We start from the raw sequence: 27,922 nt of genomic DNA on the forward strand, positions 1-27,922 counted from the left end.
AACATAAGGTCTGAGTCCTCAGTGGGAGAGCATTTGCCTGTCAAGTACAAGGCCCTAGCATCACTCCCCTTGACCCCTTTAAATAGTATCTTGCTTTATAGTCCAGGTCAGCTGGAACTCACTAGGTAGCTCAGGCTAGTCTTGAACTCCTGGCAGTCTTCTTGTCCCAGCTTCCCTAGTGCTGGGATTACAGGTGTGTGCCATCTCACACAGTTCAATGCCTTTATTTTGTGTGTGTATGTGTGTTGTACGTGCTTATGAATGTGCAGGTGCATGTACCTCTCTGTGTCAAGAGACCAGAGGATGACACAGGGTGTTCTGTTCTGTCACTCTCCACCTAATTCTTTTGAGACAGGATCTCTCACTAAACCTGGAGCTAGGCTGGAGCCCAGCAAGCCCCAGTGGTTCTTCTATCTTGCCCTTCTCCTCCCAATGCTGGGCAGCCATACCTGGCTTTTTATGTAGGTGATGTGATCCCAATGCAGGACCTCCTTCTGGCATAGTAAGCCACCTCGCCAGTCCCTTATCTTTACCTATTACACCAGAGTTTAGCACACACGGTCACGCAACTGTAATCCTGATCACACACCTCTAATCCCAGCATTCTGGAGGTGGAGTGGAGGATCAGCAGTTGAGGGCTAACTTAAACTATACAATGAATCTGAGAGTAGCCTAGGCTACACAGTGAGATGCTGCCTTAAAAAAAAAAAAAAAGAAAAGAAAAGAAAAGAAAAGAAAGCAGGAGCCTACAGAGAAATTAAAAGACGAATTAAAGGAACAGCCAAATAACTTTTATCTAGACCAGGAAGTATTGTTATCTCCTTTTTACAGGTGAAGAAACCAAAACAAAAATCAATTAAGCAGCTAGCTCAGGTCATCTGCCTGGGATCTAGCCTTGGCCAAGTTGCTGCTGGGTCATTAGACTATGGCAGATCAGGCGACTTTCCTGAGACTGTTGCTTTATAAAAAAAAAAAAAAATGGTGGTGATAATTCCATGCCACCGAGGATCCCCACTATTGTGAGGTTCTGGAACTCCTGACTCAGTAGATCAGGAGGAGGAGGCAAATAGCCTCTGATGAGGTGACTCAGGGGTCTTCAGACCGTGAGAACCAGTTTTGTAAAGATGGCTTTTCCTGGGCTTGGCTCATGCCTCTATTCCTAATACTCAGGAATCTGAAGCACGAGGATTACTGCAAGTTTGAGGTCAGCCTGGACTCCATGGTGAGTTTAAGTAAGGCCAGTCTAGGCTACAGAGTGAGACTTTGTCTCAAAAGAAAAAAAAAAAGAAAAGCAACTTAAAGCCACCCCTATTCTCCGGAGTTCTTTCTCATTTTTTCTTAATAGATTTGTTTGCTCTACTTCAATGATGATGATGATGATGATGGAGATGACAAGAGCATCTAAGAGCCAGGCATAGTGGTTCACGTCAGTCATATCAGTAATCCCAACATTCCTAAAGTTAAGACGGGATTCAAGGTCAATGTCAACTTGGGCTATACAGTGAGTTTAAGACCAGCCAGGGATACATAGGAAGACTGTTTCAAGACAGAACAACAACAACAAAATCACATCTGAGAAACAGTAGAATGATTCTTAGAAAAAAATTTCATCACTCAAACGAAAATTTAATTTGACAAGTATTTACTGATCCCTCGCTTCAGTGGGCTTTATTATGTGTCAAGACATTATAAAGGAAAAATCTTTTTTTTTTTTTTTTTTTTTTTTTGAGACAGGGTGGTTTTGAACTCTTGATGCTCCTGCCTCTACCTCCTATATGCCGGGATTACAGGACACCTCACCTGGCTAAGAAGAACTTTTAAAGATTGTTATTTTTAATTATGTGTATGTCAATGTGTGGGTATGTGCATGTGGGTACAAAGCACACATGCCTGAAGAGGCCAGAAGAGAACTTTGGATCTCCTAGAGCTGGAGTTACAGGTGGTTTTGTTGTAAACCACATCACTTGGGTGCAAGGGACCGAACTCTGATCCTCTGCAAGAGCAGCAGGTGTGCTTAACTGATGAGCCGGCTCTCCAGCCCTGGAAATGAATTTTTTTTTCTCTCAAACAAAAAGGAATATTAGAGTACTATGTAGCCAGGCATGGTAGTTCATGCCTTTAATCCCAACACTTGGGGGAGGCAGAGATAAGAAGATCTCTGAGTTTGAGTTCAGCCTGGTCTACATAGGGAGTTCCAGGCCAGCCAGAGTTATCTCAATAAAACAAAGAAAGTAAATCTTAAGACACACAAACAAACTTTTGTATAAAAAAAAATGGCAAACAAAGTATAGTCTCAAAGCAAGGCTTCTGAGTTATAGATTCCAAAGGCAGCAGTGAGGAGGTCCTGCTGGGGTAGGAGGGTGTGCGATGATATCTGTCCAAGCTCTTAGAATTCCCACTGAAAAAGACAGAATGGCACAAAGGAATCCTATATTAAGATGTGGTCCAGGGGCCGGGCGGTGGTGGTGCATGCCTTTAATCTCAGCACTCGGGAGACAGAACCGAGTGGATCTCTGTGAGTTCGAGGCCAGCCTGATCCACAGAGAGAGATCCAGGACAGGCACCAAAACTACACAGAGAAACCCTGTCTCGAAAACAACAACAGCAAAAACAACCCCCCCCCCCCCCCCCCCCCCCCCCCCCCCCCCCCCCGCAAAATGTGGTCCAGGGACCATAAAGAAATGTGCTTGGAGTCTAAGGATTAAGATGGACAGAGATGAGGACTCACTAGGTCACCATACCCAGGCCAGTCAACTCCTGACTGAAATGTTCCCCGACTCTTTACCTGCCCATCCCCAGGATGCCTCATTCCACTTTAGTGAATCCTCCCACTTCTAAATGGTGTTTTGGCCACTGGCTCCAAGTTCTCACACTGGTGAAAGTGAAGTAGAATGAGGCACAAATTTGGTGTGTTGCAGGCTTTGTGGGTTAGGATAGTCTGTTTGAGACCCTGGGACCTGTCTTTCACCGGAAAATAAAAACAGAAGGAAAACTGCACAACTTGAAAGAGGGGAAGTGACTCACAGGCTTGAAATGTAAAAAGAGCCTTTTTTGTAGGGGAAAGGGCAAAAAAAGAGGTCAGATTAGAAGGAAGTCATAAGGGTAGGGGTGGAATAACAATGGGCAGACCAGATATTTGCTTAGAGTAACACCGAAAAGAAAGGAGTTATTTGATCGGTTTTTTGTTTGTTTGTTTGTTTTTTGGTTTTTCGAGACAGGGTTTCTCTGTGTAGTTTTGGTGCCTGTCCTGGATCTTGCTCTGTAATCCAGGCTGTCCTCGAACTCACAGAGATCGGCTTGGCTCTGCCTCTCGAGTGCTGGGATTAAAGGCGTGTGCCACTGCCACCTGGCACATTTTTTATTTTTACATCATCATCATCATCATAAGAATATTTTTTGGGGGGATGGGAGTTGTGGGGACAGGGTCTTGCTATGTAGCCTGAGTGGCTTAATACTCATTATGTAGCCCAGCCTGGTCTCAAACTTGTAGCAATCCTTCTGCCTCAGCCTACTTAGTGTTTCGGCTCACAACCACCTGCACCTTCAGTTCCTAGAGATCCAATGTCTTCTTCTGGCCTTAGAAGGCATCTGCATAAATATACTATTGCACACAAAACAAAATCTTTAATAAAAAAAGCATTCAGAACTTCCTTGGTCTTCCAGACATTTTATGGCTTACTTTTTTTGTTGTTGTTTTGTTTGTTTGTTTTTTTATTTTTATTTTTTTAAAATTTTTTCTCAGGGGAGAGTGCGAACGCAGTCCCCCACTACCACAAATTATGCAGTCGAGTTTCCCGCATTTGGGGAAATTGCAGGGTTCAGCACATCCAGAGTGCAATGGATAAGCCTCGCCCTGGGAAAACCACCTTAGTGATCATGGTATCTCCCCTGCCAGGTAAGTATTTGTTTGTTTTTTTAATTGTTCAGTGGTGTCTTTCACAGTGCTGGTGATTGATCCAGGCATACATTTTAATGAGTTAATTTGGACCTTTGAACCTTTGAAAAAACAAAAAGCAGCACCCATGTGCAGGCAGCATCAGTTAAGTGACTGACGTGGAGGTGAGGGCTGCCCAGAGTTCAAATTCCACAGTTCCAAAAGCAGCTTCCACGAGCCTTGCCTAGTGGGATCTGGCACAGTTGCTGCTTCTCTTAGTCCATGACGTGGTGACAGGGGACCTCCATGCCTTGAGCATGAGAGAGTTTCCTTCCTAAACCTGTTCTCTCTAGTTTCCCTTGCAAGGAATCAGAAGGCCTGCACCTCTACCTTTCCCCAGGAAGGACATTCTCTGACTCCAGATGGCCACACAACGTTTGAGATCAAATAACCCAGTTCACATTCCTGCATCCTACACTTCGGGTGTTGACTAAGTTCCCTTTAAAAAAAAAAATTGCATGCCAGGCAGTGGTGGCGTACACCTTTGATCCCAGCATTCAGGAGGCAGAGGCAGGTGGATCTCTGAGTTCCAGGCCAGCCTGGTCTACAGAGTGAGTTCCAGGACAGCCAGAGCTACATAGTGAGACCCTGTCTGGAAGAAAAACAAAACAAAAAACATTGCCTAAATCACAACCAAGTTGGCTGTCTTCTTTAATTGTTGGCTGCTATCACTCCAGAGCGATTTGAAGTTGTCTTGCTGAAGAAAACACAGAAGGCAGTTTCAAGCTTTGTTTTTTGGAAATCCAGATTAACCTTTAATTAGAAGCGTTTGATAAATTGTCTCGGTTTGAGAACAGGGTGTTTTCTGGCCTACATCTCGCAACTAACTCTTGCTGCAATTTCCCAAATGCTGGGGATTACAGACGGGAACCACCACATCCAGTTCATGAATCGTTTAAATCCAAAAGAGCAGTAAACCAGAAATCTCTACAGGTCGTTATTGTGTTGGAATTTCACAGATCTTTGTTACTTTCTGGGCCCAAAGCAAAAGGTTAGAACCACGACTTCATTTTTGAAGCGTTCTTTTCTGAGAGCTCTTGTTAGCTTGTCTGCATATTCCAAAACCCCAAAGGGGGCTCTGCCTTTGCCGTATGACTAGCAGGACCCCTGACCTAAGACAGCCGAAGGCCTCACCCCGAGGGCTCCCAGTGTCCTGGCACTGGGCTGGAGTCCCTTGCCAGGGAGGCCCCTGGTGTCCTGGCATCAGGCTGGGGTCCCCTCGCCCGGGCTTGTCCCTGGTGTCCAGGCATCAGGCTGGGGTCCCCTCGTCCTGGCTTGTCCCTGGTGTCTCCTGGCATCAGGCTGGGGTCTCTTCGCCCAGGCAGGGTTCCCACCTCCCCACTGGGCGGCTCCAGAGACCCAGCCCCGCCTGGTTTTCGGTGGTGCTCCGTTCAGCTGCCCCAGGCGGTTAGGGTGTCACGTGTCGCGGAGACCTGGGCGGGGCAGCCAGGCGGTATTTAGCGCTCGCCCGGGCCGCCCTGCTGTACTGCGGGCTGGACCGTGCGGATTTGCTCTTTGTTCTGCTCTCCGGGCGGCTAGGTGGGTGCTGCATCAGATCAGGGCCCCCAGCGGCTGCCGCTCGGCCTGCTCTGGGCTCGGGGCTGCAGCAACGGGTGGTGACCTGGCCGGTGGTGGCCGGGCGCGGGCAGTCCCGGGCTGGCTGGGAAAGCTTTCGCTTTTGTTCTAGAGGTTTACTTTCTGCTTGCACTTCCGTCTGGGCTGTGGTGGAGCAACTTTTGCTTGTCCCGCAGAGGCTCTATTTAAAGAGAGACACCTTAGAGAAGTACTAATGGGGGCGCGTAGTGAGAATTGTCTCATTTTCCTTTAGTGTCTCACTCGACAGCGAAGTCTGTCCGCGGGCTTGCTCTAGCCCAAGCTGGCCTTGAACTCGTGCTCCTTTCCTGCCTCAGAGCCCAGGCATTACAGCACCGCCATACCCTTGGAAAACGTCGTAAAGTGGTATTTTATGGGTTGCACTACGAGATGGATGCTGCTCGAAGCTTCCGCCTTCAGGGCAATTATTTCTTGTGGAACAGGGACGTTTGGCAGGAGGCTGAGCTGTGGCTAGACAGGTTCTGCTCTGGGCAGAGGGCAGTTTCGTGTGGGTGTGGGTCACTGGGGATGTTAAATTTTACAGCTAGCGCTTGTTCCGGAGACGTCCCTAAGTTCGCTGGAGCGACTCTTTCTTGAGCTCAGGCGGCATAAGGCAGCCACTGCTGCTTCCAGTCTTATTCATACAGACGGTAAACGCACTCAAGTGTCGCAGCTTGATAGTCCCGAGGCTGTGAGCAGGTTTGGTGGCCTGGGTCTAAGCCCAACACTAGGGAGATTGAGTTAGGAGGGTCAGTCTGGGCTTTAGACTGGCCAAGGCTAGAGTAAATCAAGGGCACGCCTGTAATCCTGTCACTTGGGAGGCAGAGACAGGCGTATCTCCGAGTTGGAGGCCAGCCTGGCCTACATAATGAGTTCCAGGCTGGCCAGGGTTACAAAGTGAGACCCTGTCTCAAAAATAAAACTAGTAATCAAGGGCAGGTCTGTGGGGAAGCTAAGATGTCTTCTGTCTGAATTGAATTGTTTGCCTTTCTGGTTAGCCTTTTTGAAAACAAGCTGCCCTTCAAAGGTATTTCTAGTGTCCTGGTTAAGAGTCAGGACGCATGTCAGTGACTACTCTTTCCTGTTGAAAGTGCATAAACTGCTCCAGGCCCTCACCTAACAGCAGGCTGTTGGCCCAGGAGAGGGCTCTGAGTTAGAGGGTGGGAAACGGAAACTTGATCAGCTGGAACTGAGCAACTTCCCTGGGTTGGGGAAGGAATCCTTTCCCAGTGTTCTGAAATCAGTTTCTTTTCTCTCCAGGTTTCCTTTTTATCTCCAGGAGGAAAAAATGGCATCTGTTGCAATTGATCCACAACCGGTATGATTTTTTAAATACCCGTTTCTTGGCCCCCTTTCCCCTCTCTGTTCTGAGTCATTAATATCCACTCCTCTCTGGTTGCAGAGCGTGGTGACCAGGGTGGCCAACTTGCCCTTGGTGAGCTCTACCTATGACCTCGTGTCCTCCGCTTATGTCAGTACGAAGGATCAGCATCCGTATTTGAGATCCGTGTGTGAGATGGCAGAGAAGGGTGTGAAGACCGTGACCTCCGTGGCCGTGACAAGTGCCATGCCCATCATCCAGAAGCTGGAGCCACAGAGTGAGTTCAGATTTTTCAGCCAGTATTGAGCCCAAGGGACTAGGTAGGGTGAGTTCTGAGTTAACACCAGGGAACCCTCAGGCCTTCCTGCAACACGAAACTGCCTCTACGTAGAAACTGTCTGGTGACCATCATTGTCACCAGGGACTGCTTTGTAGCCATGACAGACAGTGGACTCACATCACCCTACTGGGAACTTCCCAGCCAGGCATGGTGGCTCATACCTGTCATCCCAGCGCTTTGGAGGGGAGGTGGAGAAGTGTGAGCTGAAGGTCAGTCATGGCTCCATAGTGAACTCCAGGCTGCCTGGGCTGTATGAGACACTGTCTCAAGAAGGAAAATAAAATAGGCTGGACCTGGTGATTTATGCCTTTAGTCCCAGAACTCTGGGGGTGGAGGCAGGCAGATCTTTAAGTTCGAGGTCGGCCTGCTCTACCTAGCAAAATCCAGGCTAGCCAGAGCTACATAGTGAGACCTTGTCTCAAGACAAAAAAAACAAACCAAAAAGACAGAAAAAATAAATTTCAAAGGAATCATCCAGGGAGGTGAACTGAGTTAGCTTTCTCATACAATATGTGCAAATTGAAAAACAACTTTTATTGTATTTTTAATTTATTTTGTGTCCGTATGTGTGTCTGCATTTGTGTGTAGGTGCGTGCCATGGCCATGGCCAGCACAACAGGGATCAGTTCAGGTCGTCAGGCTTGGCAGCAGGCACTCTTACTCACTGAGCCATCTTGCCTGCCCAAACTTTTCGTTTTGAGACAAGGTTGCACTTTGTAGTTCATGCTGGCCAGGAATACACTATGTGACTTTGTTCCCAAACTCAAGGATATCCCCCTGCCTCAGCCTTTCAAGTGGCTGGGATTACAGCCTCTCAAGGCCTAAACCAACATGCCTGGTTTATGCAGTACTGGGGATAGAACTAGGCAAGCACTCAACCCACTGAGTTCTATTCAAAACTTTTTTCTCCCCCCCCCCCCCCAGACAGGTTTCTCCATGTAATAGTCCTAGCTGTCCTGGAACTCGATTTGTAGACCAGGCTGGCCTCGAACTCACTGAGATCTGCCTGCCTCTGCCTCCCAAGCGCTCAGATTAAAGGCATGCGCCACCACAACCACCCGGCAAAACTTTGTATTTTTAATAGTAACATTATTGAGATAAGAAAAACACTGGACAATGAATCTACGTAAATTGAAAATGATTGTAGCTCAGTGGTGGGTGCTTTCCTGGCATGTCTGAGACCCTGGGTTCCACCCCAGGAACCGCAGACAACGGGAGCAAGCTCGGTTTCCGTAGCACTCATTCCCCACTTCTTTCCACCCGCCTCAGGTTGCTATTAATCTATTTTTATAGAAATTGTTTCTGGCCGCCGGTCCAAGAAGAGTCATGAAACTTACTCTTCTACCACAGGCTTCTTTCACTTAGCATAGAGCTTTTTCAAGACTTCTCTGTGATATAGCATTGCATGTGCCCCTCAGAGCCATGGCGGATGGCCATGCTGTAGCTGTACTTAATCCCCCCCCTTTTTTTTTTTATTAAGGAATATTACATTGTGTGGGTAGATAATATTTGTCTTCGGACTCCTGATGCTGTGATGAAACACCATAAATCCCAAAGCAACCAGAGGAGGAAAAGGTTTATTTGGCTTACATAACCCGAGTCACTGTCCATTGAGGGAAGCCACGGCGGGAACTCAGACTGGGCAGGAGCTGACCCAGAGGCCCTGGAGGGGTGCTGATTACTGGCTTGATTCTCATAGCTTGCTCAGCTGGCTGATAGAAGAACCCAGGAACCCAACTCAGGGGTGGTCCCACCCACAATGAGCCGGGCCCTCCCCCGTCAATCACTAATTAAGAAAAGGTCCTACAGGCATGCATATAGCCCTGTCTTATGGAGGCATTTTCTCAATTAGGTTCTCTCTTCTCTGATGACTCTGGCTTGTGTCAAGTTGACATAAAAACTAGCCAGGGCAATATTCCTCCCCCTTTTCCTATGTCACAGTGTGTGTTTCTGTGTGTAGCCATGTGGAGGTGTGAGACTGATGCCATGAATCACCCTGGATCACTCACTTTTGAGGCAGAGTCTCTCAATCAAAAACCATAGCTTACTGATATGGCTATCAGGCTAGCCCATTTGTTTTCCGGGTCTCCTGTTTCTGCCGAGGCTGTAGTTACAGATGGCTTGTAATCCACACTGTGTGGATTCTGGGCAACTGAACTCTGGTCTTCAAGCATTTTACCCATTCATCAGCTGATGGACATTAAGGTAGCTTCTACTTTGGGAAGGTGATGAATAATACTTCTGTGAAGATATGTATGTACAAGTTTTGGGGTGAATATTTTCAGTCTCGTTAGTATGTATTTAGGAGTAGAGTTGCTGGGTCTTTAATAACTGTTTAAATTTCAGAGAAATCAGGGCTGGAGAGATGACTGAGGGTTAAGAGCACTGGCTGCTCTTCTAGGCAACCTTGGTAGAATTCCTAGCACCCACATGGTGACTCACAACTATCTGTAACTCCAGTTCCAGGGGATCCAATGACTTTTTTGGTCTCCCATAGACACCAGGCTTGTACACTTGTGCACAGACATACATACAAGCAAAACACCCACCCATACACATTAAATTTGTTTTTTTATTTTTAGAAGGATCACCAGACTGTTTTTCCAAGTGGCTACGCTATTTTACACTCCTACCATCAAATCTCTCCAAAAACATGAACTGCTTTTGACAAAGATTTGAATCAGTCTCCAAAGGGTAAATTAGGGCCTTGGTGTAGCTAATCTTTCTCAGCCAGCTCCCAATTTATGACAGACTTATTAGTTACAAAAGCTCAGCCAATAGCTTAGGCTTGTTTCTAAGTAGCTATTGTAACTTACATTAACCCATATCTATTAATTACGACACAGAGACTTTTTAATTATGAAAGCTTGGCCGATAGCTTAGGCTTGCTTCTAAGTAGCTATTATAACTTATTAACCCAATTCTATTAATTTACTTTCTGCCTTGTGACTTTATTACCTTTACTCTGTACTACCCATGTGCTTTCCTACTTCCTCCATGTCTGGCTGCCTTCTTCCCAGCATCCTCTCTGCCCCCAAAATCCTGCCTAGCTATTGGCCATTGAGCTTTTTTATTAAACCAGTCAGAGTGATATAGCCTCTCAGTGTACAAAAAGAGATGATTCCACAGCACCTTGGATTTTAAGGATTTAAGCGTCCTTTGAGATGCCAACAGTGCTAATTCTGAAATGAATTTGGTGTGAATGCTTGGCCTGTTATCCTTAAGGGAGAAGCTTAGGCTGAAATCTGGGCCTCGTTAGGGGGATCCAGGGTGCTGCTGTTCACTGGTGAGACCCCAGAATATATAGCTGTGTACTGAGATAGACAGGGACTAACCCAGCCTGGAAATGCTAATTTTGAGAGTTTTCAGTTACTTTATTTCCCGAGTGAAGGAAGGTTCAGTGGAAGCTTGCCTACTCTGTTGCTAACATGGAGGCCTTCTTCCTTAGCTGCTTTTCCTATACAACCCCTTATTTACCTGTCACTAGAGGAAAGTAGCCAGTTGCCAGCAATCTGCCTAATTTCCTTCTGTCAGACAGAGCTAGAGAAACCAGGAGGCTGATCCTGTGATTTTTAAGAAAACAAAACTGCGTTCTTGCTATTTTTTTTTGTAATAAGGCTAAGTAAAGCCCTAAGATATTGTCGTGTGTATTTGTTCTGTACTTACAATGACCTGTGTTTCCTGTGTGTCCTGCAGTCGCTGTTGCCAATACCTATGCCTGCAAAGGGCTAGACAGGATCGAGGAAAGACTGCCTATTCTGAATCAGCCGACAGCTGAGGTGAGCTTGGGACAGTGTTGAGGCTTGCTGCTTGGCGCGTTTTCATGGTCTCTTTAGCCCAGGCTCTGTGTGCCACAAGCACACAAATAGCTTGCCCTTAAGCTGGAGCATTAGTTTTGCAGGAGTAATGGCTGCTCCCTAACTTCCTGAACTGCTGTTGGGTTGAGTCCAAGAAGCAGAGAGGAACTAGCCGCTTTTGGTTAGAATGTTCTAAAGGCCAGTCTCTGTTGGTTTGTAACGTGGCTCTGGCTCTGAAACTGCCCTTAAATAACTGGTTCCATGTGGTGCTGGATGTATGTACAACTAACTGGGAGCTGCGCTGGGTTGGCTTTGTGCAGCGCTGGTAGGAACCACATGCATACGTGACAGCTAGCCAGTGTGGGCAAAATGATTGCCTCATCCACCCTAGGGATCCTGTAGTTCAGATAATGCTCTAAAATTTTCTTTCTGGTTAAGAATACAGCATTACACAAAATGATAGTTAGGGGAAAACCGGGCTGTGTCTTTCACCATTTAAATAGATGAGTTTAGCGTGCAGCCTTTAGAGTACTTTTATGTGTCTCTAAAATGTTCACTTATGTTGCTTGAGGCTATTGGAAGGATAGGAATTATTTTCCATTTGGGGTGTTTAAATTTTGAGGAATGGTTGGCTAGTATGGTGGCGCATGACTTGAATCCCAGGGCTCTAAGCAGAGGCAGGGTGTTCCTGTGAGTTCAAGGCCAGCCTGGTCTACATATCGAGTTCTTGGGCCAGCAGGGCTATACAGTAAGACCCTTTCTCAAAAAAAAAAAGAAAGAAAAAAAAAAAAAGGAGTCTTGATGACTTGTTTATAATGCCCAGAATAACTTATGAGCTGGGGGTATATATAGCTCATGGTTTGCCCAGTGTGTACAAGGCCCTGAGTCTGACCTGCAACTCCACAACAAAAATAGTCAACTTACTGTATATCAGACTAAAGAAAAAACTAGGTTGGGATAGTAAACTGAAAGCTTCGTAAGCTGAGCTCTTACTCAGAAGTAATTCAGAGGTTGCTGTTGCTGGAGTTCCTTGTGGCTCTGTGCCACCCTCCCCTGAATCTCTTGCCGCCTTCTCCCCTCCCTATCGGTCTTCTCTCTAACCTGGACAACCCCACGTGCCAGGGCCTAGAGGACCAAGTTCATCTTGGTCTGCAGTGTCCTTTCTGGAGTGATGCGACTTCTGAACGAGCTATCCAAAGTTACATAATCTCACCGATAGGTAACAAGTTTCCGCTTTCGTTTATTTTTTTGGGGAGGGGGTGGGTATAGGGTCTCTTAGCCTAGGCCGCCCTTGAATTCCCTTTGTAGGTAAGGGTGACATCAAGCTGCTGCTGCTCCTGCCTCTACCTCCCAAGTGTTGAGGCTGTAGGCTTGCAGACTACCCCTTTTGATGGTGCCAGGACTCGACCCCAGTGTTTCACGATGTTTAAACGCTCTGCTAACTGAGCCACGTTCCTCACCTACCACCCTTCTTCAGTGCCTGTTTTCTCTCCTTTTGCCTACCTGCAAATGTAACATTGTAAAGATCCTCTGGATTTTTCTTTTGAGGGGTGGGGCAGGGGCTGCTGAGGATTGAACTCAGGGTTTTTGGGTTTATTTTGGTTTTGAGTCAAAGTTTCCTTGTGCATTGAACTCAAACTCCAGCCTCAGCCTCTTGAGTGCTGGGATTATAAGCATATTCACCACACTCAGTATAAGATAAAGTTTGAAAAATACTGTATGTAAGTTAATTTTTTTTTTTTGTGGGGTAAATTGGGGTGTTGGTGCCACATTGCGTGTGTGGAGGTCAGAAGACAGCTGGAGGGAGGTGATTCTCTCCTTCTACTACGTGAGTCCCGGGGAGAACTCAGTTCTCCAGGCTCGGGAGCACTTCCTTTTGTCTGCTGGGCCATCTGACTAGCCCTACGAGATATTCTTTTTTGTTATTTTTGTTTTTTGAGACAGAGTTTCTCCACAAAGCCTTGGCTGTAGACCAGGCTGGCCTCCCAGGCTTCCAAGATAAATTACTAATGAACCGATCAAAGCCGGTCATGGTGATGCCTTTAATCCCAGCATCCAGGAGGCAGAAGCAATTGGGTCTGGGTTCCAGGCCAGCAAGGGCAGTGTACTGTAAGACCCTGTCTCAAACAAGAACAACAAAACCAAAACAACTTGATTGATTTCATGCTTATTTTATTTGCACATCTAATAATCCTTAAGGAGTGGCTGGTAGGACAAAGACCTGACAGAGACATGGAGCCTCATTGAATCTTAATGTTATGCCCAAGGCCTGGAGTAAAAGATCCATCTTTAACTCTGGAGCCTTTGTAAAAGCGTTAAGTGTGTATTTGCCCATTTATCTCACAAGCTGACTTCTATTTTTTTTTTTTCTTACAGATTGTTGCCAATGCCAAAGGTGCTGTAACTGGGGCAAAAGATGCAGTGACGACTACTGTGGCCGGGGCCAAGGATTCTGTAGCCAGCACCATCACAGGGGTGGTGGATAAGACCAAAGGAGCAGTTACTGGCGGTGTGGAGAGGACCAAGTCTGCGGTCAACGGCAGCATCAACACAGTTTTGGGGAGTCGGATGGTGCAGCTTGTGAGCAGCGGAGTGGAAAATGCACTTGCCAAGTCAGAGCTCCTGGTAGACCAGTACCTCCCTCTCACTCAGGAGGAGCTGGGTAATGGTGCTTTTATGCTGATGTTCCTTTTGATTCCCTTTTAAAAACTGTGTTCATTTATTTAGAGATCTCAGTATGGAGCCCTGGCTGGCCTGTAACTCTCTATGTAGATTAGGTGGGCCTTGAACTCACAGAGATCTGACTGTCTACCTCTCCAATGCAGGGCTGAGTCTCGAGTGCAGGGATAAGTATGCACCACCATGACCAGCCCAAAGCTACCATTAACATTTAATTAATTAATCAAGTTACATTTTATTATTTTATTTTATGTTTTTTTTTGTTTTTTCGAGACAGGGTTTCTCTGTGTAGCTTTGCGCCTTTCTTGGGACTCACTCTGTAGCGCAGGCTGTCCTCGAACTCACAGAGATCCGCCTGGCTCTGCCTCCCAAGTGCTGGGATTAAAGGCGTGCGCCACATGCCGGGCGGTGGTGGCGCACGCCTTTAATCCCAGCACTCGGGAGGCAGAGCCAGGCGGATCTCTGTGAGTTCGAGGCCAGCCTGGACTACCAAGTGAGTTCCAGGAAAGGCGCAAAGCTACACAGAGAAACCCTGTCTCGAAAAACAAAAAAAACAAAAAAAAACAAAAAAAACAAAAAAAAAAAAGGCGTGCGCCACCGCCGCCCGACTACATTTTGTTATTTTATGTATGGTGGACACGCATGCCTTGATGCACATGGAAGACCAAGGACACGTTGCAGGGGCTGATGCTGTCCTTCCTGCAGGTGTGTCTCAGTCACTGTTCCACTGCTGTGACAAAACATCATGACCAAGGCATCTTATTCAAGAAGGCGTTTAATTGGACTTACGGTTTCAGAGGGTTAGAGGCCTTGATGGTGGAGCAAACCCACGGTGGCAGGGACAGCTGAGAGCTCACATTTGGTTAGGAGGCTAGAGGTGGAGAGAGCACACTGGGAATGGCACCAGTCTTTCAGAAGACTGTAACAGACCTGCTCCATCAAGGCGACTCCTCTTAATCCTTCCCACACGGTTCCAGCAACCGGGGACCAAGTATTCAACCGAAAGCCTCTGGCCATTCTCGTTCAAACCACCACAGTGTGGCTGCTGGGGAATCAAACTCAGGGCATCCGGCTTAGAGGTGCCTCTGCCCACTGAGCCATAGTTCTGGCCTTTTTAAAAAAAATGTTTTTTGGCCGGGCGGTGGTGGTGGTACACGCCTTTAATCCCAGGACTCAGGAGGCAGAGGCAGGTGAATCTCTGAGTTCAAGGCCAGCCTGGTCTACAAAGTGAGTTCCAGGACAGGCTCCAAAAACAGAAAATTTGTCTTGAAAAACCAGAAAAAAAAAAAGTTTTACTTATTTTTGTTCTGTGTGTATGAATGTTCTCCCTGCATGTACATCTGTGCATCACATGTGTGTGTAACGCTAGATCCCCCGGAACTGTAGTTACAAAGAGTTGTGAGCCCTCATGTGGGTCCTGAAAGTTGAACCCAGGTTCTTCCACTGAGCCATTTCTCCATCCCCTGGCAATAAGTAAATCTTAAAAAAAGAATCTTAAAAAGTTTCAAGTCATTCTTGGTTATATAGCAAGTTTGAGACCAGCCTTAGTGGTCCTTAGTTAGCATTACTGCTTTTTCTATGTGCCGGGGTCTATGTTGCTAAGAAGTTCATGCTGGTGGGAAAAGCATATGTAAACACACATGCACGTGTGTGTATGTGTGAGTGTGTAACAGATCCAGTAGCACATCAGGGTGGTCGACCCAACAGTGGATATGAACAGTCTCAGGGAATCCAGACGTCTTTGTTGGGATCACAGCTGAGATCCCTTGTTTATTTTCTCGTTTTCTTTTTGTCCTTTATTTCCAGAGATAGAAGCAAAAAAGGTGGAAGGCTTTGATGTGGTGCAGAAGCCAAGTTACTATGTACGACTGGGGTCCCTGTCCAGCAAGCTGCGCTCCCGGGCCTACCAGCAGGCCCTCAGCAAGGTTAAAGATGCCAAACAAAAGAGCCAGGAGACCATTGCTCAGCTCCATTCCACCGTTCATCTGGTGAGTACAGTGTCATTTTAGGGATGAGAGGAGATAGGTTCAGGACATTTAAGGATTTCAATATTATATGTGAATAGTCCAGTGGACAAGTGGAGTGTGTTCAGATGACTAGAAAAGAGTGAAACTTCTGGGGTGTCAGTACAGCCAGTTCCCTGTCCTGTGGCACGTCCAGAATGTGATGCTGTTGGCAATGATCCAGAGGTGGGGTTGGGAACTTCTGAAGAACTCTAAGAACAGTTTCCATGGGGCCGAAGAGATGGCTTAGAAGTTAAGAGCACTTGCTGTGAGCACGCATGAGCACACACACACAAACACACACACACACACACACACACACACACACACACACACACACACACACAGCAGCTCAGAGCACCTGTAACTCTAGTTCCAGGGGGTCCAACACCCTCTTCTGGCCTCTGAGGGCACCAGGGCATCAGGCATGCACATTGGGCGCACACATGCATGCAGATATACATCAAAATAAGCCGGGCGGTGGTGGCTCATGCCTTTGATCACAGCACTTGGGAGGCAGAGGCAAGTGGGTCTCAGTGAGTTCAAGGCCAGCCTGGTCTACAGATCAAGTTCCAGGACAGCCAGAACTGTTACACAGAGAAACATTGTCTCGAAAAATCAACAAAACAACCCAAAAAAATAAGTCTAAAAACCAAATAAAACAAAACAAAAAAACCACTTACTTTATTCCCAGTGCTCAGGGAGGGAGAAGTAGTGAGATATCTGTGAATTTGAGGCCAGCCTGGTTTACATAGCACATTCTAGGACAACCAAGACAAAGACTTTGTCTCAAAAAAAAAAACCTAAACAAATAAAAACTGAGGCTATTCTAGGAAGTTATAAATGTATATCTTGAGCAGTTTTCCTGTTAGATATTTGCCTTACAGATACTTCTTTTACTTTATAGTTGGAAGAGACCATACAGTGCACAGCAGGAGTAGGGGTGAGTCTGTGCAAAACATCACAATAGATTATTGTGCAGCCATTAAAGATTGCCAAGTTAAAGAGTGGCATGTACAGTACTGAGCGTCAGTTTCTTCCTGGAAGAACAAGTGGCTGGTGACAAGGAAGAGGAAGGCTGAACTCTCTTCCTCTTTTTTTTTTTTTTTCCAGACAAAGTCTTGCTGTGTAGTTCAGGCTGGCCCAGAACTTGATACGCAGACCAAGCTAGCTTCAGACTTGTAGCAATTCTCTTGCCTCTGCCTCCCGAGTGCTGGGATTACCGGCGTGCACCACCGTGCCTGGCCTTCTTTCTCCTTTATTTGTCCCGTGCCTTTTTCTCCTTTTAATTCTCATTTACCCTTCATGCGAATATAAACTCTATTACGTTTTACCTGTATATTTACCTGCTGATCTATTACCAGGATCAGCAATTTAATAGTTGCACAGAGGCAATGAAGAGCCACTGCTACCTGGCCGACTGCCAGGTCGATAGGTAAACGCAGCTGTCATTAAACTCTTACAGCAACCTGTGGTCTCTACGTCACCTGCATGTGCCACGGAGCTACAAGCAGATGGGAAGTAAAGGGATGACCGGGTTCACCTGTTTTGTTTCATCCCAGATTGAATTCGCCAGGAAAAATGTGCACAGTGCCAACCAGAAAATTCAGGGTGCCCAGGATAAGCTCTATGTCTCCTGGGTGGAGTGGAGGAGGAGCATCGGCTATGATGACACTGACGAGTCCCACTGTGCTGAGGTGAGATGAAAGTCTTTCCTTATCAGCTTCCCTGTGAAGACTCACACAGACGTGGAATCCCAGCTCTTTGGGGTGTTGAGGCAGGAGGATAACAGGTTCAAGGCTAGCCTGGGCCTATCTGAAAATAAAGAGAGGGGCTGGAGAGATGGGTAGGCAGATAAAGGTGCCTCCGACCCACATGGTAGGAGGTAGCCAAGTCTCTCAGGTTCTCCTCTGACCTCTACATAAGTACACACTATAAATGTAGTTGAAATATTATTTTTAGAAGTAAGGAGCAGGCTGGGGTGTAGCTCAGTGGTGCACCTGCCTTGGGATGGGCAAAGGCGGTTTCTGGAGAAGCTCAGGACACAGCTGAGAGCTGACAGTAAACTCGTGAAAGGATAGGGGCTCATTCATGCTCCAGAACTTGCTCGACGTAATCACACAAAATGGTCCTCCATGTACCCAGAGTGCCTCTGAAATCAGTGTCCATTGTTGGTTCATATTGCATCCTCTTATCTGAGAATAGAAGATCTAAATTCAGCTAACAACAGGGAGTCTACGCTTTGATGTCTGCTCTCCCCTGCTTGCTAGTCTTCATTTTAAGAGGATGACCTTTGCAGTCACAAGTTCAAATCTCCCACTTAGCTACTCTCCAGCTCTCAATGGAGCAAATTACTTAAACTCTAAGCATATATTCCTAGCTGTGAAATATGATTAGTGCTGCTGCATACAGTATCGTTATAAGGGTTATTAGAAAAATCAAATGGAGCCAGGCGGTGGTGGCGCACGCCTTTAATCCCAGCACTCGGGAGGCAGAGGCAGGTGGATCTCTGTGAGTTTGAGGCCAGCCTGGTCTACAGAGTGAGATCCAGGAAAGGCGCAAAGCTACACAGAGAAACCCTGTCTCGAAAAAAAAAAAAAAAAAAAAAAATCCAATTGGTTGGGGTCTTAGTTCAGTGACGGGGCATTCCTCCTTGGGGAAAAAGAAGCAAACCCTCAGGAGTCAAAGAGGCTGCATGTGTAGTGGATGTTCGTATGGGTACATAGCCAACATACTGTGTTTGGGCTAAATCTTACCTAGCACCGTCAGACCCACTGCTAATTCCTGAGTTTGTTTTATTTTTAGCACATTGAGTCACGTACTCTGGCCGTCGCCCGCAACCTGACTCAGCAGCTTCAGACTACATGCCAGACTCTCCTGTCCAACGTCCAAGGGCTACCACAGAACGTTCAAGATCAGGCCAACCACTTGGGGGTGATGGCAGGCGACCTCTACTCAGTGTTCCGCAATGCTGCCTCCTTTAAGGAAGTGTCTGATGGCTTCCTCACTTCTAGCAAGGGGCAGCTGCAGAAAATGAAAGAGTCCTTAGATGATGTGATGGATTACCTTGTTAACAACACGCCTCTCAACTGGCTGGTAGGTCCCTTTTATCCTCAGTCTACTAAGTCTCAGAATCCACAGGTGGACAAGACCAGCCAGGAGGTCCAGCAGTCCGAGCTCAAAACTCTCTGAACCTGTCCTTGTCACTAGTGCATGATGTAGCCAGGTGACATCTTTTGCTAGTTTGAAATTAACCCAGTAGGTGACTTTAGATTGGAAAAGCAGCTAGTTCAAACAAAGGTCCTCATTATGGTCATTAGTGGCTGAATTAAGTGCTGTAAAGGGGCCGGCCGCCATTGGCACATGAGTTCTTTTTCCCTGGCTGGTGAGCGGAATGTGTTAGGCATGTGAGAGCCTAGCCAGAACTTAAAAGCTCAGGTGTACTTATACATTTTTGTCTGTGGCCTTTGTGCTGTTGGCTGTAAATGTCTGTCTGTACCGAATAAAGATTCATTCATGTAGCTTCTGCTTTGAACTGACATCTGCTCCTGCATATTCTGAGCAGGCTTCATCATTGTTCACCTCCAGGCGCATGCTTGTGCAACTTGAATTTAGTTTTCTTTTTTTATTCCCTATGAAGAAATGCCACCTTTGGACTCAATAAAATTCACAGCAGGATGGAGCACTTTTATGCTGTTGTCACGTGGGCTTTGTGTGTCGCTTTCGTTGACCTGCTTGACCTGCATGACCTTGTTAAGCACATACATGAATTCCAGTTGGCCTGTTGGGGAGGTCAGCAGGGTCATAGCATTCAGAGACTGATCCGAAGTTTTCAAACAAATCCAAAGCTAATATGAGGCTGAACACATTGTTACTGCCACTCAGGAGGGTGATAGGGGAGGATCACTTGAACCCAGGACTTAGAGAGCAGCCTGAGCAGCAGGGAAGCCATCATAGAAGCAGGATAAAGGGTCAGTAAAAGGGCTCAACAGGTAAAGGTTCAAGACCCACCCCATGATAGGTGGAAAGAACTGACTCTGAATGTTGTTCTCTGAGTTCCTTATGCACAAGCAAGCACACACACACACACACACACACACACACACACACACACACAGGTCAGAGGATGGTGGCACACACCTTTAATCCCACCACTCAGAAGGCAGAGGCATGTGAATCTCCAAGTTTGAGGGTAGCCTGGTCTACATAGCAAGTTCTAGGACAGCCAGGGCTACATAGAGAAACCCGTATCCAAAACAAAACAAAAACACAATGTAAGTGTGGAGTGTCTTTTAATTTTTTAAAAAATAAATTGTTTAAGCGGGGGAGGTGACTGAGAGATGGCCCAAGGGTTAAGGGCACTACTCGGGTTCAATTCCCAGCATGTACATGGCAGCTCGGAACTGAAACTCCAGTCCCCAGGGGATCCAACGCACATGTAGGCAGAACTCCCATTTACATAAAACAAATAAAAACATGATACTTTCTTTAAAAAGCCAGAAAACAGCCTATGGCCATACTTCTCTGTACACTCTTTCGAGCCTGGAAAAATAAAAACTCAACAGAAAACAAAAACAAAAAGGAAGGTGTGGGGCCACAGTGGCACATGCCTCTAACCTTAGTGTGTAGGAGATAGAGACAAGAGAATCAAAGGTCAAGAATAGTCCCAGAGTGGTGATGACTTTAATCCCAGCACTCCAGAGGCAGAGACGGTACAATCTCCGAGTTTGGGGGTCTGGGCTACATGAGACCCTATCTCAGAAAAACACAAAACATAAAGGACAAAAATCGTGTGCATTAGAATTTTATTAGGTGGCAGTTGTTCATTTGCCAATTAACCTACCCCTGAGAGGAGTTGAAAACATTTTCTTTAGATTTTTTTTTATGTGTGTTTGAGTGTTTCGCCTCCATGTATGTATGTGCACTACACACATGTCTGATACCTGTGAAGGTCAGAAGAGGACATTGGGTCCCCTGGAACTGGAGTCACAGTTATGAGCCAACATGTGGGTGCTGGGGAATCAGATCCCTGGTCCTGTGTAAGAGGAGCCAGTGCTCTCTACAGCTGGGCCTTCTCTCCAGCCACCCCTCCCCCAAGGGAATTTTAAGCCAGTAGAAAGGCCTGGTCACCGCGGGCTGCTTTGCTGGACAGGAAACTATGGGAGGTTTGCACCACTTTCCCCAAAAGACAGCAGCCTTTTTTATTCTCCCAAGAGCCCAGTTAAAAAATAAGTCACAAGTGAGATTGCTCAGTGTCCACTTGCCTGGACAACTATTTCTGTGTGAGAAAACCATTTCAGTCAATGGTGAGATGCCCATAGGAAGCCACGTGAGAATAATTAGAAGGAAGAAATCTAAGCAATCTGTCTATGGTAGCCAGGCTTCTAGTCCCTTTAAGGGTGACCCATCGTTTAGGACTGGTCGAGAGACTCCTTATCACAAAGCTGCAGTCTTATCAAACTTTCAAAACTGTAAATGCAAGCTGGGATGCTCTCAGCTGGTAGAGTGCTTCCCCGGCATGCACTAAACCCTGGCTGGGTTCCATCTCTAACACCTCATAAACGAGGTGTGGTCACTCCTGGAACCCTAGCATTTTGGAGGTGCCAGCGGGAAGAGCACAAGTTCAAGACCATCCATGCCTATGGAGTGAGTTCAGGGACAGCCTGGACTACACGGAACTTGATATAGAAAAACCAGTATTTTCAAGATAGCAAATTCCAGGGGCTGAAGAGATGCCTTATTGGTTAAGAGCACTGGCTGCTCTTGCAGAGGACCTGGTTTCCATTCCTAGTACCCACACGCAGGCAGGCTCACAGCTGCCGGTAGCCTAGTTCCAGGGGATCTGAAGCCCTCCTCTAGTCTCTGGGCATAGCGTGCACATGGTACATATCATCAAACAAAATGCTCCTATGTGTAAAGTAATATTTTAAAAATAGAATGTTTAAGAAAAAAGGAAGCAAATTCTAGAGCCACACACTCCTCTGGCCATGCTAAGAAGTGAGCAGGGCTGCCCTTTGCTAGAACTAAACTCTAAGAAGGTGGTCTCTTCCCTGGCTCATGCCTTCCCAAGAAAATAAGAAAGAGTGTGTGACTTCACCGTGTCCTTGTTGGGGGTCTGGGACTTGCTGGCATCCTGGCAGCTGTCTTTGTTTGGCAGTTACAGACCTTCTGGCTTCAGGAAAGGTAGATAGATTATTCATGAGTCTCTGGTTCTTAATTTCTTTTTTTCTGAGTTCAAATTAGCCATTCTGTGGCTTATCTTTCCATTTTGTGCCTCAGAAGTATGCGTGTGGTTTATTTCACTTGAAAATATTTGTATTTGTGGGTATAAAAATGTTTCTTTTTAATGCTTATTTGCTTTAGTGTGGGTGTATGGGTGCCATGATGGGTGTAGAGGTCAGAGGACAATTTGTGGGAGTCCATTTTCCGCTACCATGTGGGTCCCCATCAAACTCAGCTCATCAAACTTGATAGTAAGAGCCTTTACGCTCTGAGTCATCGCACTGGACCATGTGTTTTGTTTTTGAGATGGGGTCTTATTGGGCCACCCAAGCTGGCCTAACTCTTGGACTCAAGCAATCTTCCTGACTCAGCCTTCCGGGTACAGGAACTGTAGGTGTGTGATATACACCTGGCTTGGAGAATTCATATGTAATAACTACATGTCTGCTCTTTCTTGTTGAGTTTGATCTTGCTACGCAGCTCTGGTTCTCTTCAGTCTCCTGAGGACTGAGATTATAGGCACGTGTCATAATGCTGGTTACTGAATTCTGAATGTATACTCTTGTGTTTCTCCGTGACAAGAGTTTCAGTGCTAACTAAATTGATGATGAAAAGGAGACAGGCCTGAAGTTCATTCTTCCTGAGCAACAGAATGCAGATTAGAGCTGGCAGTGGTGGCGCAGGCCCTTAGTCCCAGCACTCAGGAGGCAGAGGCAGGCACATCTCTGTGACTTCAAGGCCAGCCTGGTCTACATTGGGAGTTCCAGGACAGCCAGAACGACAAAGAGAGACCTTGTCTCAAAAACAAAGCAACAAAGCCAGACTAGAATGCAGTTGACTTTTAGCAGACGTTCCTGCCGCTTGTCATGACCTGTGAACACTGGTTGTGGTTTTGTCTGCCCGTGCCTCTGTATAGAGAATTTATGCAAGCATGCTTTTCATCGGCTTAGCAGTATCTGGTGTCTTCAAATGTTCATCGTGGCATAAACTGACAGAAAATTTAGTTGTAGCTAATTTCCTAACACGGCATCTTACCATGTCAGGGTAGTAAGTAATGGCTGCATGAGCTCTGGTGGGTTAGCCTGAGAGAAGAACTCTGTCATTAGTCCTGTGCAAACAAACACACACCTCAAGAGAATATGGAGTGCTGTCCATTCGTCTCTTTAGTTTTCTTATCTTTACAGACCAAGGATACGTCTATGGATGGAAGCGGAAAAATTGAGGACCAAAGTGTCTTTAAAAATCTTTTATTTCGGCTGGGTGTGGTGGCACGTGCCTTTAATCCCAGCACTCTTGGGAGGCAGAGGCAGGTGGATCTCTGAGTTCAATGCCAGCCTGGTCTACACAGTGAGTTCCAGGACAGCCAGGGCTACACAGAGAGACCCAGTCTTAAAAAAAAAAAATTAAATTCTAGAGACAGAGTCTTATTATGTTTCCAAGGCTAGACTCAAACTCTTGGGCTCAAGTGGTCTTTTTGCCTCATCTTCCTCAAAAGCTCAGACTGTAGTAGACACAAACCACTACACCTATCTATCTGCACGGTCCTTACTAGCTCGCACTAGAGTGTGAGGACACTATCTGTGGGACAATGACATGTATTCTCTCTAACTGGCCAGCTCAGGTAAGTACATAATACCAGGACATGATTAAGGAAACCACACCTCCTTTGGTGAGACATTAAAGGCACTGAGGAGCTAGTGAAGTAAAAAGAGAAACTAAAATGTGGGTTTTGCTCAATGCCCCTTTTAGAGTATTGCTTAAGAGGAGGCAGGGGAACAGACCTTTAAGAAGCAGTCTAACTGGTGCCTGGGAAACAGGTGTGGGAGGAGGGAAAGCCTCTCTCGACAGCTGGACCTTTCTTGGCTCCCACAGGACAGGGCCAGTTAGATCTCAGATCTGATCCAGTTCCAGGAGTAACTCGATATCGAGGCCTTTCTCTGTGATGGCCTTATGAGGTCTTTCTCTGTGATGGTTTTGTGACTTGTCTCTGACCCAGTAAGCTTAAGTGTTTATTACTTTTGTCTCAAGGGAACCTTCAGACTATCTCTATACACTTTCCTCAGAGGTTTCCTGTGAAACAGGCTATTCTGTAACATTTTAAAATGGCTTCGTGGTAAAGACCTTCCTTACTCCTCTTACTTCTGAAATTCCGATACGATCCTCTCACCCTGTGTGTGGAACTTATTAACTCAACTCATTCTGGGATAGGCTCAGGGCATATTTACAGCGGTTTTGGTTTAGGCTAGTCTCAAATTCATGGCAATCCTCCAGCCCTAGTCTATTGAGTGCTAGGATTATACAGGCCTTTGCAACCACTTTGGCAAGTTGAGGAAGCCTTTTAATTTAAATTAAATTCAGCTAGGTGATCGTTTCAAGTGACAGGAAGTAAGGGTGAAGGAGGATGTTTACGTTTCAGAGGAGGCAGCAGTTAAGCGACTTTCTTTCTTTGTTCTTGATAAGGTTTTGCTAAGTAGCCCAGTCTGGCTTTGAACTCAGTATGTACTAAACTCACTCTCCACCTTCCTCAACCCTCTAAGTGTCGGGACTATAGGATGTGCCATCATGCCCAGCCAAGATTCCTCTTTCATACTTGCTTAAACTGGGCCCTCAGGATAGAAAGAAGCGGGGTATAACAAGAGAAAGCTTCAAATCTCACACAAGAGCCTCATCTTCGTAGAGAGTGGACCTCCCAGACATTTAGCGTGGTACTCATTTCATGAAAGTTCTATTGGAGTGAGCCAGATACAAGATGTTGGTCCCATATCATAATTGCCTGCATTTTGGACTGATACTGAAAAAAATCTGCTTTGTACACTTACTAGGTAAAAAGAATGTGAATATGAGAGCAGTTACTATATATATATATATATATATATAGTATATATATAGTGTGTGTAGCTGTATTAACAAAGTCATGTTTATTTGAGTGCCTCATAGTGTAAGGTTGAACTTTGCCATTGCCTTGCTCTGCAGAGCATCCCACTTAGGGCAAGTGAGTGGGAGTAGTTAGGTGTGTGTCAGCCCACTCAGCCGTTCCTAATTGTCCAGTAAAGGTAAAGCAAGTGAGGCAAGACTAATGGTTCCTGCCTCCCTGGGCTGCAAGCACACCCTCAAGCTCATAGACTGCCCATTAAGGATGAGGAGAGGTTGCCTCAAATATTTGCATGATCTTTTGTTGTTTTTGTTGTGTTATATATCCAAACTATAGGCTAGCAAGCTGGCTCAGCCGGTAAAGGCACTTGCTATCAAACTTGAAAATGCAAGTTCAGTACCGAGGACCCACACTGTGGTAGAAGGGACCTGACTCCTACAGGTTGTTCTCTGACCTCCACCCACATGCTGTGCCGTGCATGTACACATACAAGCACAAAGTTAAAAAAAAAAAATCTAAACTACTTTTATGTAACAAACTCAAATTTTATGTTTTTATTTTTTTGCTTCATTATTTAAAATCTGTTCCCAAAACAATTCCTGAACCCATGTCATAACTTTTAGCACTGTCCACACACATTTACCAGCAGGTTAAACCCCTACAGATAGCATTTCCATTCCTGTAGTTGTATAGCCAGGAAAAGGCATCATATCCTCAATGTGTTTAGTGCCATCTTCTGGAGATGTGTGGTAACAAGTACGTGCATCTGTGCTGTGTATTGTCTGAATGGTGCCCCCTAGGGGTTGCATGGTGAACAGCCTGCAAAGAATATTCGGCATCTCCGACTACCCCCCTTAGTGTCACAGGGTGCATGTCATGCTGACTCCACCTTCCATCACTGATAGGCCTTTTCAGCAAAACACTTCTTATGGCCCTGCTTTGACAGTACATAACAGGTATTTATTTTCTTTTTTAAATTTTCTTTTTATTTCATGTGCATTGGTGTTTTTATCTGCATGTAATGTCTGTATGAAGGAGTCAGATAGCAGACAGTTGTGAGCTGCCATGTGGGTGCTGGGAATTGAACCCAGGTCCTCTGGAAGGGCAGCCAGTGCTCTTCACCACTGAGCCATCTCCCAGCCCCAGGTATTTATTTTCTAATTCTGGGAAATGATCTGTGAAGCATTTCCCAAAGCCCTGCAATGGTGGTAGGCAAGATCACTAACTTAGAACTTAAACTCACCATACACATTAGACAATGGCTGCTCTTAGCTGCCCCTTCCCTTCCTATGTCCTTTATATAGAAGGTGGATTGTTCAAATGGCACTCTTAAGCCATCCTAAAGCCTTAAGTGTGTGTGTGGGGCGGTTGAGGGGGGGCAGTAGAGGCACAAAAGCTGCTTTGGACCTGAAAGTTCACTTCTCTTCTTTACTGCTTGTCCTACCTTTGACCCTAGTCTACACAGGAAAGCTAGTGCTTGTTTCACATCTGTTGTGGTTTGAGAGAAAATGGCCCCCAAAGAGAGAGGCACTATTAGGAGGTGTGGTCTTGTTGGAGGAAGTGTGTCACTGTGGGGACTGGCTTTGAAGTCTCTTTTGCTCAAGAATTCCTCAGTGTGACTCTCAGTGACTTCCTGTTGCCAGCAAGATGTAGGACTCTCAGCTATTTCTGGAGCACCATGTCTGCCTGCATGCTGCCCTGCCATCATGATAATGGTCTGAACCTCTGAAACTGTAAGGGAGCCACCCCACCCATTAACTGTTTCCTTTATAAGAGTCACCGTGGTCATGGTGTCTCTTCACAGCAATAGAAACCCCAACTAAGACAACATCTAAGGTTCTTCTTTTACAGATGCTTGATTTCACTCTCGTTGACTTGACATCTGAGACTGATGAAGTTCCTGATATTATACCTTTGGAAGAAGAAGACTGAGCCAATGATCGTGCACTCACAGCCTTGTCCTCTTAGGGCAAAATGCTACCCAACTAACACAAAGAAAGACTCTCTTTTGTTGAAAATGTATTATGTATCAGTTTTTTATATTTACACCTGTGTTTATTCCTGTGGCTTTGGGGAATGTTAATCTGCTTTTTCTTGGCTGTTTGATCTTAATTGTAAATGACATGAACTTTTGTAAGAGATCTTGTTCAGCATCATATCATTTTATATAATTCTTTAATGCTTAATTACTGAAATGACTATAATAAAATTGGGCTGTAGACCTGTGAGATGGCTTGGTGGGTAAATGTGTTTGCTGCCAAGCCTGATGATCTGAGTTTGACCCTTTAGGACCCATATGACAAAGGAGAAAATTGACTCCCTCAAATTGTCCTACACACACACACACACACACACACACACACACACACAATAAAAATATAAAAATTTGGAAGTATAATCCTTGATCAGAGAGTTTTTTTTTTAACTGAACATTTGCTAATTTTTGTTTCTTAGGACACTCTTCCTTTGGTTACAGCATACTCATGTCTTTGGAGGTCTCAGTGGGTCAGACCGTCAAAGCTTTATGCTTTCTCTTATTCTAGAGGTGGCCTGTGGAATATTCCTTTACACTGGGTGAATATATGTCACTGTGATTGGTTTAATAAAGAAGCTGACTGGCAAATAGCTGAACAGAACAAAGTTAGGCAGGAGAGCCAAACTGAGAATGCTGGGAGGAAGAAGGGCAGAGTCAGAGGAGCCGCAAGCAAGCAGATGCAGAGACACAGAGATGGACATGCCATACTGAGAAAAGGTACCAAGCCATGTGGCAAAGCATAGACAAGAATTGTGGGTTAATTTAAAATGTAAGAGTTAGCTAGTGCCGGGCGGTGATGGCGCATGCCTTTAATCCCAGCACTGGGGAGGCAGAGGCAGGCGGATCTCTGTGAGTTCGAGGCCAGCCTGGTCTAGAGAGCGAGAGCCAGGAAAGGCGCAAAGCTACACAGAGAAACCCTGTCTCGGAAAAACCAAAAAAAAAAAAAAAAAAAAAAAAGGTAAAAGGCAGGGTGGTGGTGGCGTACGCCTTTAATCCCAGCACTCGGGAGGCAGAGGCACGCGGATGTCCGTCAGTTCGAGGCCAGCCTACTTTACAGGCTAGTGCCTAGTTCCAGGATAGCAAGGGCTACACAGAGAACCCTGTCTCAAAAGACCAGCCAAAAAAC

The 27,922-nt window shown here is 46.0% G+C and overlaps 1 protein-coding gene and 1 non-coding gene across 3 annotated transcripts; one reads left to right on the forward strand and one right to left on the reverse strand.

Annotated features, from left to right (window-relative positions):
• Nucleotides 1–3,739: 3,739 nt before the first annotated feature.
• Nucleotides 3,740–3,903, reverse strand: LOC128098112 (U1 spliceosomal RNA). The gene has a single exon (XR_008214137.1). It is a non-coding gene; the product is annotated as a U1 spliceosomal RNA (small nuclear RNA).
• A 1,451-nt stretch (nucleotides 3,904–5,354) lies between these two features.
• Plin2 (perilipin 2) lies at nucleotides 5,355–26,989 on the forward strand. Of its 2 annotated transcripts, XM_052717814.1 has the most exons (9): nucleotides 5,355–5,473; nucleotides 6,788–6,845; nucleotides 6,930–7,125; nucleotides 10,885–10,967; nucleotides 13,362–13,647; nucleotides 15,471–15,652; nucleotides 17,230–17,364; nucleotides 18,473–18,763; nucleotides 26,613–26,989. In XM_052717814.1, the coding sequence occupies exons 2-9, from the start codon at nucleotides 6,816–6,818 to the stop codon at nucleotides 26,691–26,693; spliced, it is 1,284 nt and encodes a 427-aa protein (XP_052573774.1). In that variant the 5' UTR covers nucleotides 5,355–5,473; nucleotides 6,788–6,815; the 3' UTR covers nucleotides 26,694–26,989. The 2 variants fall into 2 exon arrangements, with proteins under 2 accessions (XP_052573774.1, XP_052573773.1); XM_052717813.1 differs by lacking the exon at nucleotides 26,613–26,989 and having other exon boundaries at nucleotides 18,473–19,358.
• The last annotated feature ends 933 nt before the right edge of the window (nucleotides 26,990–27,922 follow it).

This window comes from Peromyscus californicus, unplaced genomic scaffold (genome assembly GCF_007827085.1).
Source record: "Peromyscus californicus insignis strain IS unplaced genomic scaffold, ASM782708v3 Scaffold_5__1_contigs__length_169319896, whole genome shotgun sequence".
NCBI classification, from domain to species: Eukaryota; Metazoa; Chordata; class Mammalia; order Rodentia; family Cricetidae; genus Peromyscus; species Peromyscus californicus.

Coding starts and splice junctions, on each gene's coding strand:
- Plin2 (XM_052717813.1), top strand. CDS start 6,816: ATGGCATCTGTTGCAATTGATCCACAACCG. Junction 7,126..10,884: donor CCAGAAGCTGGAGCCACAGA/GTGAGTTCAGAT, acceptor TGTGTCCTGCAG/TCGCTGTTGCCAATACCTAT. Junction 10,968..13,361: donor TGAATCAGCCGACAGCTGAG/GTGAGCTTGGGA, acceptor TTTTTCTTACAG/ATTGTTGCCAATGCCAAAGG.